At 31.7% G+C, this 13,276-nt stretch overlaps 1 protein-coding gene across 2 annotated transcripts; it reads right to left on the bottom strand.

The window, feature by feature from the left end:
• Positions 1–1,671: 1,671 nt before the first annotated feature.
• Positions 1,672–12,394, bottom strand: LOC128184917 (tumor susceptibility gene 101 protein-like). 2 transcript variants are annotated; one of them, XM_052854555.1, is made up of 7 exons: positions 12,322–12,371; positions 11,457–11,513; positions 6,759–6,843; positions 6,476–6,541; positions 5,561–5,724; positions 2,490–2,808; positions 1,672–2,052 (listed from the first exon to the last, which is right to left on the bottom strand). In XM_052854555.1, the coding sequence occupies exons 2-7, from the start codon at positions 11,499–11,501 to the stop codon at positions 1,826–1,828; spliced, it is 906 nt and encodes a 301-aa protein (XP_052710515.1). In that variant the 5' UTR covers positions 11,502–11,513; positions 12,322–12,371; the 3' UTR covers positions 1,672–1,825. The 2 variants fall into 2 exon arrangements, with proteins under 2 accessions (XP_052710515.1, XP_052710514.1); XM_052854554.1 differs by having other exon boundaries at positions 11,457–12,394.
• Between the last annotated feature and the right edge of the window lie 882 nt (positions 12,395–13,276).

The raw sequence follows: 13,276 nt of genomic DNA, 5'->3' as shown, positions 1-13,276 counted from the left end.
TCAGTTTATGTGAGTGCAAAAATGTTTTTCATCTAAATATCTAATAAAGAATGATATTTTGAAAAGTCATTAAATCATGTTTCGTCGGTACGTATACGCAATTATGTATAATATATCAAAATATTAGTACAAATTGTCATCCTTACAAACAAAACAGAAAACAATCAAGGACATGAATGACTTTTTATATTTGCATTGAAATAAATTAAAGGTATATGTGACGTATTTGGAGTAACATATTTGAACTAAGTTTGTGTAAAAATATACCGGTATATCAGACTTCTTAAAATTAGAAACTTCGAAAACTCGAGACCCGTAAAACAAGTTCTTTCTTTCGTTAATTGTCTCTAAACTTTGCTGCACGTCTGATGAATATAAATGTGGTCCGCTATTTATAACACCACTGCGCATGAAAGCGGGAAAACTCAGCATTGAAAACTCGATGGAAGAACGGGTTGCTATTAAAAATTAATCAAATCAAATAAGAATCACGTTTTCTCGTCTCTTAAATTAGATATTGTTTATATCAGATGATATTCGAAGCATTATTATTCCGATAATCATTAATGTAGAACGAAATAAATTGTTAATTATGTGTAATAAAGATAAAACACGATATCATCGACACGTTGTTATTCTTATGTTCACCAATGTAAAACAACGTGAATTGTTAGTTTTGTGTAGAGATGAAACACGATTTTAGCATCATCGACACGGTAAACGGAGTAAATACAACTCTCCCTGAGGGAGACATTCACTGTGAGAATGTATTTATTCTTTTTTTTTAAACATTTCTCTAAACGAAAATCCACTTGTGATTTATCTGTTTACTGGTACTGTACCAGTTATCGGCTAAGACCAGTTATCGGCTAAACTGAGAGTTCGGGTTTATAGCACGCGACATTCCAAGATTTTTTAATTCAGTCGTCTTTTTCGAATAAAGAAAAGTAAGTTTGCTTGAAAACTTTCTTGAATATGTTTTAAACATGAGCTTAAACGATCATTGTTTACCGCTGATTTTACATCTTTGCACTTTCAGCAGTGGGGGAAGTGACGTAATAAGTTAAAAATAGAATATTACCTCTTTGTGATACGTTATTATATCCCTTCTTTGATTTGACATATAAAATCAATACATTTAACATGTATAAACAAAAGGAATTCACGAATTTCCGAGAGATTCGCAGCGCAATTGAACGCCTGATTGTACAATTATGTATTGAATAGTATACGTTTTGGTGTATTACCGTATGATAATAAACGAATTATTTGATGAGTTTTGTTTATAATGTATCATGACCCCGAAAACTTAAGTCTGACCTCACAAGGGGCATAATTCAAACTACATTTAGCAGAGTATAAAATCAACATGAACACGGATTTTTAGAATGTTATTATCACGAAGCCGATAACTGGTACAGTAAATCGTAAAAACTCGGCAAAATCGGGGCGTGCTTAAAAGCACAAAACAAGATGTTTTGGGTTCTAAATAATGATATAAACTAACAGATTGATAAATAAGGAGTTCACTTTTTAAAGTATGTCAAGTTTTATCCAAAAATATCAAGAAATAAGGAATTACGAAAAGAAAACGTTAAATTTTAGCCGATAACTGGTACAGTGCCAGTATAGCTTTTAAAGTAAAGATACAAAACAAAAAGAAGACGAACCTGATTAGCAGAGCCCATTTAATGCGATGTTATTCAAATCTTTTGTATTTTTACTAACACGTAAGAATTTTAATTTATAATCAGCAACAAAATGACAATATAAACAGAGTAGACAACAAGAGGCTGTTTAATATTGAGAATTTGAGGTGAGATTATTACATTAGTCCACTTTCCAACACATTGAAGAAATGATCTTTTATTTGCTGTGCAGCTAAGATACATTTTCTTCTCTGTTCTATATCGAGTCCCATCTGTTCAAAGTCCGATTCAGTCATTGAACAAAACGCCTCCACGCAACCAACGCCATGTTCCACCAATATGTTTACAAATTCATCAAGTGCAAATTTTTTCATAGTTTGGCGAAAGATGTCTAAATTGTACCCTGCAATACAAGAGTTTTATGATAGATACATTCTGGTGCATTAAATAATGAATGAGGTAATGCACAAATTACATACAAGCATTCGGATTTAAAATTGTGGACCTCTCCAACGACCTCAGCATTTGTTGGAGAGAGCATTATTTAAACAATTTAAAATCTAAATTGTATAGCTTTATCAAACTTTGAACCACTCCTCGGAGCCCATTAAGGGGCAGCATTTGTCCAAAAATCTAAGTTTTAACAACTTTGAATCTACACTTATTTAGGATGCTTGAATAATTATATCACGTAAGATAACGTCACAGTTTTCGAATATATATATATATATATATATATATATATATATATATATATATATATATATATATATATATATATATATATCTATATTTACATGTACATGCTAATACACAGAATTGTTTGTACTTTAAGTTCACCTTGCATTGATACGGGCGCCTTTAACTCGGAGTTGGTATATTGTGGTGATGCACCCGAGTATAGGCTGCGTCCTGAGTAGGCATATTGGGATGATGAAACAGGACATGGGGAGGACTCTGTGTGGGTATTTCTGGGTAAGGGAAGAGAGCGTTGGAAGGACTCTGTGTGGGTATATCTGGGTAGGGAAATACGGTGTGGGAAGGTTCCGGGGTTGGGAGTTAGGGACTGAGCCATATGTGACTGCTTAGAGAAAACAGGCGGATCCTCTCCAAATACAAGAGCAAGAATCTGTAGAAGTCCAAACAGGTCCGACTGGGGCTGGAAAGAATTCAAAAAAGTCATTGGACATGTCAAATAAAATAAACATTTACATTAATTCAAAAGAAAATCAATTTTTTATTGAACAATCTAGATAGAGGTAGACATTTTTTGATGTGGTTTTCTGGTTCTACACGAAGTTCTTTTTTTTATCGCATCTGTAATGCTTTTACTTGATAACCAATTTGTATGGCACAAGAAATGACCAATGTCACAAAGACTAAGAAGTAAGTATATTCTTGAAAAACTGTCCTTTTTTAAATTCTCGAAACACACACTATGTAAACAATTAAACTAAATGTACATCACTTAAACGATACTACAGGTTGGATTGTAAAAAAAATTGTACATTCATAGTTACAGGCTTTTAGTTGGCCTATTATGGTTTATACATGGTATATATAATTCGTATGAGTTCCAGTCCCCATTTGTTTACAGACCACGTATAAACTCAATTCCATTTAACAACAACACATATAAGATATACCATTTAACAAGAGCGTCGAGGACAAAAAGTTAACCAAACAACAAAAATTAACAAGGTTGGATGGGCGACAATTGAATGAATAATCAGAAATTTACATAATATTATATGATTTAATTAAGAAAACGCCCATATATAGTATTGTCCTTTCTGATATATTTCATTATATCAAATAAAATATACAACATGACTACTTTAAGTATTTTCCTATATTTTTATATAAAACTCCTCTTCTAAAAGAGATTAATACAATTTAGATATGACAACAGTCATGAAACCTTCTTCAGTGGATGATAAACCGCACAAGCGCAGAAATAACGATTTTCCCATTAATATGATACAATTCATGAGAAATTAAACCAATGTCCATACTTTTGTTCATTTTTGTAAATACTGTGTCCGAATTTTTCTTGAGCTATCCCTTAAATTTAAACCAAAAAATGCACGGCTGGACATCAAGAAGCGCGGGCGGAGTTGAACAATCTAAACTAAAAATAGGTGATGTATACACATGGACAAGTATGTGGCATTTTATTTTCTTCTGGTTTTATTTCAATTTTCGATAGATTTTAATTTGAAATTTAACAATCTTTCAAAATTTTCAATCACAGTGTCACTTGAACAGTTTTAATCAAATGCATCTATAATCAGCGAAGGTTGTATGTATTCTGATTAAAGAATATGTTTTTTATTATTTGAAAATTCTCTTTCCAGATATAAATTCAGACAAATGTATATAAATGTACTTAAAAAAATATTATCTTAGAATCTAGAGCAATTTAAAGTGAGCACATTGTTTTAAGTTTTAAAATAACTTAATCATGACCAACGTTATTATGAATTCAGCGATCAAACAATCGCGTTATATTATTCATGTGATAATGGTAAATAGTTAGAATTATAATGAAACCTAAGCTGTGAATAATTAGCGTGACATGTACACGTATAATTTTGATTCTTCAAAGTGACGACTTATTAATGTATGCAAGCGCTGAATCTTACCATGTATATAACAGTGAAATTTAGTTTATTGTTTAACTTCTTTTTTAATATTTTTGAAAATGATTGACAATTAACACTATGTGTCATTTGTAAATATGCATAAAATATATATTTTTCATTGGGGGCGAGTTGTCCTAATTTGGGGGAGGGGTGTCTTGAGCTGGTTGCTAGTTGTCATTGGGGCGATATGTCTTGCAGGCGAGTTGTCCAGTATTCGTATAAAATATATATCAAATTAAAAAACGCTAGGTATAGTGAATGCATATTAATTTGCATATTTTAAACCAAAGTTGTCTGATCCAAACTATCTACCCAATGGTTAACTCGCTTTACACTTTCCGCAATGCTGTTAATTGATTTAACAGCGTTCCATGGCACCCTGTTCTGAAAAGTTCGTCCATCAAAACCTAAATTACATTAAATTGTTTCATTTTATTTACTAACTTTTTTGTATCACACAAAGACGTCTAATCCAAGGTTTCTACCTGTGATGCATGATGAACTTGTCCTACACTTGTTGCCATGACGTTGACTAGTCAACTTGCGTTCTTGGTTACCCCGTTCTAAAAAGTTATATCTCATCCTCTCACCAGAGGTCGTGCTTTGCAAGCGTTCTTTACATCAAAACTAAAATCGCGCATTCAGGAATGAATAACCTTTATTTATCATTCAACATAGAATTACATGTAAGGTCTTAACTTTTATAAACTTTATATAAATTCCAGTAAATATATTAACTCTTTACGCAATCATTACATATCTTTTTTCATTGCAAGCATACACTTAGATGCAAAATCCACTGACTTGGATCCGACAAAGCGTGTCAACCACCCTAATCTCGTTTTTGCTATTTCGGGCGCTGGTTTATGGAAAATGAAAGTAAGTTTTTAATTAATATTGCAATGATTAATTATCAGGTAAATTCAATTATAGCTTACGGACATCATACAACAAGTGTTAAAGTACCAAAGATTTTATCAGTTACTCTAGTGCAGGCATTTTTTAATTTATTGGCAGAATGTCTTACTATATAAGTATTGATAGTACTCTTAACATTACCTTATAGTGCTCAAAGAGATGTACACGCATCTATTGCATTGACCATATGGAAGACACAGTCTCCACATGACTGCTGTTAACTTATGCTTTTCTTACAAATAAGCATCATAAGAATTTCCGTTTACTTATTAATTTACTCTCTCTCTCTCTTTCTCTCTCCTTCTCTCTCTCTCTCTCTCTCCCTCTCTCTCTCTCTCTCTGACTTACATATCGCCAGTCATGTAGGTAGGGTAGGTATACTTTCCCGGAAGTGTCTACATTTCTCCCCTCCTTGATCTGCATTGTACTGGTCGGCTTGACAAACACCATGGGAGGGTTATAGGGGTGTGTCTTCATGATCCACACACAAATAGGAATGTTGTATATAGTGCCTATGTCAAAATAGTCATACCATCAGTATTAATACGATTTTAACAAACTAAAGAACACGAATCTGTGCAAATGTTCTACAGTCTGTAATGAGTAAAAATGGAATATCTTAAGATGGAATAGCTTGCAGGCACGTAGCATCGGGGGGGGGGGGGGCAGGGGGGGGGGGGGCTGCCCCCACCCCCTCCCCACTTTTTCTCGCACCAAACAATTTTCTTAAAGTTACATAGTAAAAATTGAATTATCATGAAGTTGGCCCCCCACTTTTTTGGGAGTGTGTAAAAATTGGATTAGAAATGAGAGAATTCGAAGAAAAAGGTTATAGATCTACGCCCCCTCCCCCTACGGATTAGGATTTTGAAGATTTTGGGAAACTGCCTTTTCCCTTTTTGTTGATTTTTTGGCTTGTCAAGAATTTTTGGATGAGTCTGCCCCCCCCCCCCTCCCCACTTTCAAAATCGATTCTACGTGCCTGTCTTGGTTTGAATTCGAAATTATTCTGATTGACTTGTATATGACTAGTTGATGTATATATATATATATATTACATATCACAGGTTGATATTGTGCCATTCAATCATTAGTAATTGACTGCATGATAACTTAAAGGAAACTGACTTGCATATCTCTGCCATTCAGTCAACTGAAAGGTAACTGATTTGCATATCTCTGCCATTTAATCACCTTTTGGTAACGTTTTAGCTACCTTTATGTTGACTGAATGACAGAACTATTCAATGTGTTAATAGGTACCTTTATACGTAGCAGGTATTGTGCCATCCAAATTCAATAGGTTTTTTTTACTTCCATCATTCAAAACTGTAAACGAAATTTTAAAGTTATATGTAACACAAGGATTTGTGTTATGTACGTCCACGTAAATAGAAATGATGTGCGCAAAAATCAATGCTTAACAATAAACAACATTTATAAACAAAAGTTTATTGAAACATTGTATCGAACGTCATATTGTTTCTTTTAATATTAGAATAACAATTTTATAAATAAAAGTCAGTAATATAAAGCATTGACCTACTAAACGAGTCTTGACTCGGCCGTAAATCTTTAAAATAAGAAATGGCGTTTTTCACATCTCTCCAGGCGATGTCTGCGTATTCATACTGAATTGAAGTGAATAAAACAGTGCATGAGAGCTGACTGTTAGTATGCCTCGTATCTGTTCAATGCTTATACATAGAATCGAAATAAATCACAGTTAAGTGAACAGTTATCAATCTATCGGTCACTAATAGAAGAATGTGCATGTTCAAACTGTACACAAACAAGTCAAAAGGTGAATATAGGAGTGTATGAGGAACAAAGACTATGTTTTGTATTTTGTCTTTGCTCATTTCAAAATTATTTTAATTGAAATTGGTCTCAATAATAAACAATATTGTATAAGTCATAGAAGGGGTCACTCTACCATGTACAAATTGTTTTTGTTTGTTGGTTTTATGGTTGTTGTTTTTTTCTTTTTTCTTTTGGCAGAAACTTTATCACATTTGTATATTTGTATAATAAGGGTGGCTTATCACACCTTGAATAGTTTTGAGATCCAGCAGATTATCACGTCTTTATTATGAAAAATAGAATGAAATATAATGAGCATAAAAGTGGTAAAGGCGAAAAATATGCAATATATGAAAAATATGCAATATATGAAAAATATGCAATATATGAAAAATATGAAAAATAAATTGTTTGAATAAACAAATTATTATTGTTACATGTATCACTTATTAAGTAAATGCACCCTCAGGAAGATTCAAACTTGTGATATGCGATTTAATAGCCAGATTTTTTAACTTGTAAGGGATGATGATATTCAACAAAATGAATAGATGCAAACAATTTAACATTTTTTTGTAAATTGGCATTTTGTAACACGTTGTGTCTTAACAAGTAAAAGTTTTGTTGTAGTGAGATTTTAATGGATATCTCTCGTTACATGAGAGAATTCTGTCAAAAACTGTCCTGTCCTCGGCGCTGGCGCTCATTGAACTGTACAATAGCTGATAGTGTGACAGGTTTCGACTTATAACCATTACATTAGAAATACATGAAAAACCCAACCGTCAAAATATATGATATTCAAAAGTTAAATGTTTGCATTGCATAGAAAATCCGCTCACCGTCATGCCTTTCTCCTTCTACGTATATCAAATATTTTGAAGATCCTTGAGTTAAAATCGTGCAAACATATTCGTCTTCGCTATTTCATTAAAAAATGTCAAAAGATTAAATTTGCATTTTCTTTTTACCTTGACCTTACTATCATTTTACTGGTCAAGGACATCTTTTTAAATTGAACTGGAGCAATCGCCATATTACGGTTTATATGTTATGTGTTTTAAACAAAATTAATAAAATTTCAAGGCGATAACTGTTTTAAGGTGACATTGATTACTTTTATTAAGAATAGATTGAAAAATCTTAAAAGTCAACTAAACGATGCCGGGTACAGAACGAGTACGCACGCTTTCGCGCAGCGTTTCATTTGTATAGTGATGTCATCTTTTGGCTTTGGTAACGCCATGGCGTGATAGTTTCAACTGCAGACATTCAGCGAAATTTGTTGAAAATAGCTCGTTTGCTGCGTAAAATTGATCTTATATTGTAGAATAAACATAAATGTCTCGAAGTTTAAGCTATATTTGGGCTCTGGTCGAAAACATGAAGAAGATTTAGCAAGCATAGCCCTCTGTCACGTTTTCGTCACCCGCCTAAATATAGCTTAATTTATGTACAGGTATTTCAAGACCGTAACCATGTATTTTATGTTAATAATATGTGATGTTATATATTTATTTATTACCTAAATATACCTTAATGTTTTAATAATACTATAAAGATCACCCTTTTTAGTCTTTGTCAAATAAAAAATAGCCATTATCTGACAAACTTGGAAATTTCGGCATACAAAAATATCTTTGATAAGATCCCTAGAACAAACCAGGAGGTAAAAGGTTCTTTTTATTTGACCATTTGATGCCTTTTAGCAAGAACTTTAATATGTAGAACAGAAAAAGAAATCCCTATGGCAGAAGTAATTTTAAACTATGTTAAATTAAAAATGTGCAATATTTATACATTTCAAGCAAAATCCCATAGGGTCCTATGTTAAAAATTAACAAGCTTTGAGATGACCCCTTAAACAAATCGTGTGGTAAATTTTTTATTTTTTTATCCTAAAATAATGATTATACCGGTAGAAATTCATGTAAAAAAATTCATTCAAAAATCTAGGACAGAACAAATTAAACCCAGCCTCGTTAATACATTATAAAAAAAAATCAAGTCTCTATCTTTTACGATTTAAGACAAGTAGCGATAACAAGCATTTTGCTAAAAAGGGGCAATGACTCTACAAGGTGGTGACTGAAAGGCAATGTTTTAAAATGTCTTAAGAAGTACTACATCATCCACTAAAAAGTTTCTTAAACATAAGAGATATTAAATTCACGAATACTATGACTGTCAAATGACCTTGACCTTTAACTATTTTGTCAATTTTATCTCCCAAGGTATATTCTTCAAGGCATAGTAGTTCAATGGATCGATGATTATTGGTTCAAAAGTTGTTAGTGTTTTTTTCGAATGTTCGAAAGTTCAAGGGCAATTACTGCTAGAAAGGGACCTTGTTTCCTTTAGGTGTGATAGACTGAAGAACCATCAAAGTGTACCAAAGACATTGATAAAACTTTCAAACTCCTACCTCTTACGGTAGAATCTTATGAGGAGTAGCGATAACAAGTATTTTGTACAAACATTGCAATAACTCTATATTTAATTCAATGTAGAGGCTGAAAAGTTTTATTTTAAAATGCCTTACAGTTGACGATTTGTTATTTTCATTCTTTGTTCACCTAAGAAGTCCTACTATATCAAGAAAATGTCTACAATATTTCATACAAAATTAGAAAGCATTAAAACACAGTTTTTTAAAATGACCTTTGACCTTCATGTCATGTTGAATGGTCAAGGAAGACGCTTTGATTCAATGTGGTACGATGTATCTACAAGGTATAGTAAACAAGTTGTAAGTGATTTTATTGAATGCTTCAAACTTAAAGCGGAATTAACTGTTAGAAGGGGGCCTCGGACCCTTTCGGTATGCATAGATTGAAGGAGCCTCTTATTAAAATTAACACATTAGAAAGAATTTCAATTTTCTAACTTTAATGGTTTAAGAGAAGTAACAAGCTTTTCATACAAGAGGGCAATAACTTTGTAAATTCGGAGAGTTATTAGACACAGGGTCATTAGGTACAATATTTCAATGACAAATTACATAGAGAAACTACAGCCGAGCTCGTTGCATGCAACGATGAGGTCTTCCGTTACAGCTTCAAGTCAAGAAAGGATTGTCAATAAGTCTTAAAAAACCATCCCCTTCTTCTTACACTTGTCAGAGTCCTACAGATATTGACAGGAGGTCTGTTCACAATACCTTAACTTCCGATTAGTCAGGGCTTTCGAAAATCAATTTGAACTCTTGAAAATTAGTTCATGTGTATTTTCTATGCATTAATGTAATCCCCAGGCTGCAGAATATTGAAGAGTTAGATCATTCGTAAAACAGATAAAGGCATGTCTATTGACTGCGACTCCAAAACACTAATACGCACAGGGAGCTATTCCCTATAAGCAAAATAAAAGCGGGTATGCATGTCTTCATGTGAAGCTTTTATTTCTCATATTACGCAATATCCAAACAATACTATTTTACAATTAGACTGATTAGATAATAAAGAACAACTTTACCAGTGACATCATTATCGTAGCATGTATTGTTTTTTAGTTATGTAGCATACTTTCCGGGCGCCAAGATCTTTTATTTAAGGGACCAGCCCCTTTTTTCTTGTCTCAAACGAAAGCCCTATAAGTTATAAACAACTTTAGTTCTATTTGCATTTAGAAAATATTTCAAACTAAAACTGTACGAAACAAAAACATGAGTAAAATTAGCATTTTTTAAAACATAGATTCCGATTATATAGTTCAAGTGGTACAATTGAAAAAAATAAAATACAAAAATCAGATGACAACATTCGAAGTGTCAATTTGAAGGATTCCGAACTTTGGACTATTTGCTACGGACAATTTCGAGGCCTTTGTCCGGAAACGAATGCCCCTTTTTAAAAAAGGGGAATAACTCGAACATGGAAGTTACGATTTCTCCTTTTTCTCCTTTTTTTTTTTTTGTGACTGAATCTAAAAATCTGAATGAAATCGAATGACAAACACAAAAGTTATTAAGGTTTAAAAATCGTTTAGAAGAAGAATAACAATCATGAAGAATTACCATCAGAATTAGTACAAGGTCTTCCGTTGGAAACGAATGACCTTAAACATGTTTCAATATATTCAAAAATAAAAAAGCTATCTCGGAAAAAAAAATTTGCAAGAATTTTTTTAAAATGAAGATTATATATATATATATATATATATATATATATATATATATATATATATATATATATATATATATATATATATATATATATATATATAAATGATATATGCATGTTATTTACAAGAATCTGGTTATCTATTGCAAATGACTGTTTAGTTTATCAGTTAACAAAGGTTTTTGTTGGAAGTTGAAAGTTTAACATGTTAGTATTTTTGTTAGGGACCTGGTATTTAAGGAAAATGTCTTACAAAAATGATAAAACGAATTTTCTTGACAACTTCCTTTGAAGATAAAAAAAAAAGTTGTCTTACATACCTCACTCAATGCTTGCATCAAAAGCTCATCAGCACTTGTCATCATGTGGAAAAGTTCCTCAAAAAAAGGTAGTAAAGGTAGGTAGATACCAAAACAAAAAGAAACACACAAAAGAACATTCATTATCAATAAAAATAGTTAAGATAACGAAATATCAAAAAAAGATATGGTTACCTGTTATTATATAAACATGTAGTTTTTTTGTAAACTATCAATAACTAAGTTTATAAAACTCTGTCTTTTTACAATGATTACTTTTAGTATGTAGACAATGAGAGAATTGTCTTTTTCAAAGGGTAGAATATTACTTTTAAGGCAAATGAAGCTTCACAAATATTGGTGCAAGGTTAAAAAAATAGGAAAGTTGCGACACTAGTCAGAGATGATCCATGGTTAAAAAAAAAGAGAGCTTAGGTAAAATCCAGTCAAAATTCACAAAATTAAATATATAATAAATATATCTTATGATAAAAGAAATATTTACACATGAAATGCATATACCTTAAATGATATATACCTATCTTATATCAAAAAAATGGAATCAAATTCAATATTCTTTAACTCTACGAAATACGACGCACTTTGTCAAATTACAATTCTTCATTGATAATAAGTGAAATTTGTTAACTTAAAAGAAATAAACATAATGATAACGCAATATTACAATCGTTAAGTATTTATCAAATGCAAGTTAACTACAAAACAGCCAATTTATTATCAGATTATTGCAGATTTTGTCAATTGTATCTAAATGATAGGAAAAAACGAATTAAAGATCAAGTGATACCCCGATAGCTTCAAATTATACAAACAAGGTAATATATGATACAATAACTGCTGAAAACATAATAAATTTTTCAATTACCAATATAAAGGTTATCTACATACAATGAGTTTTTTGTCCTTTCTTTTCAGCTCAACCCAGATAATTGTGTTCTGAATTTCCTTCCTTTTCTATAAATATAAAGACGTGTTCAAACACAAACAATATAGAACTACTTAACATTATAATACAGGCAAATACTTCCCTAAATGGACAATTACGATCATCAAAACTCAATTGGCTTTACTTGTCTGATAGTTCGAAGCGTTTAAGGAAGGAAATATCTATCACAAAAGTTTGGCTCAAAATTCTTAACAAAACGAAATGTTTGCAGAAGCATTTTGAAATTAATTGTCGTTCTTGGTATAATGGCAAATTTCTTCAATAAACAGAGAAATATTTTCATCAATTGTCTTTTCAGCAGGTAATATTTGATGTATAATATACTGAAATAGCCTGTAATTTCCTTTGATGTTCTGAGAATAATTGCTGTAAGTATTGTATTTATATATCTAGTACATGTATGTAACTTTACATGCATAAACTTCAAACATAATGGCATTGTTACGAGTGTGAGAGTCTGTGAAAAGTTAAGGAGTTGTGTCAATATTCGAGAAAATCTCAAACAATGAAAGCACTTTTTGTATGTACTTTTCAGTCTATGTCTATGATGCTTCATTAAAAAAAAGTTTTGAGAAAAATAATTACATTTATCCTTTAACTTTTTTCAAACATCCAACATTTCTGGAATCTTTAAATTTATTTTATCTTTATTTTTTCATCCTGTTTTGCTCTCTTTTTTTAATGTGCAAAATATCTACACTATAACCGATCATAAACAGAGTTTGATTCTTTCTTACTAAATTGCAAGGTTTGTTTGTGTTTGACTTTCCTGAAATGTCTTGCTGTTCTTGACACAGGATACAATCTTCTCTTGTATTTGAGGACATAGTCTACCATTTCTTGGCAACTGGTACGAGTACGATACAAAACAGCC

The sequence above is a fragment of the Crassostrea angulata genome, chromosome 5, assembly GCF_025612915.1.
Source record: "Crassostrea angulata isolate pt1a10 chromosome 5, ASM2561291v2, whole genome shotgun sequence".
In the NCBI taxonomy this organism is placed as follows: domain Eukaryota; kingdom Metazoa; phylum Mollusca; class Bivalvia; order Ostreida; family Ostreidae; genus Magallana; species Magallana angulata.
This window is presented reverse-complemented; position numbering and strand designations above follow the sequence as displayed.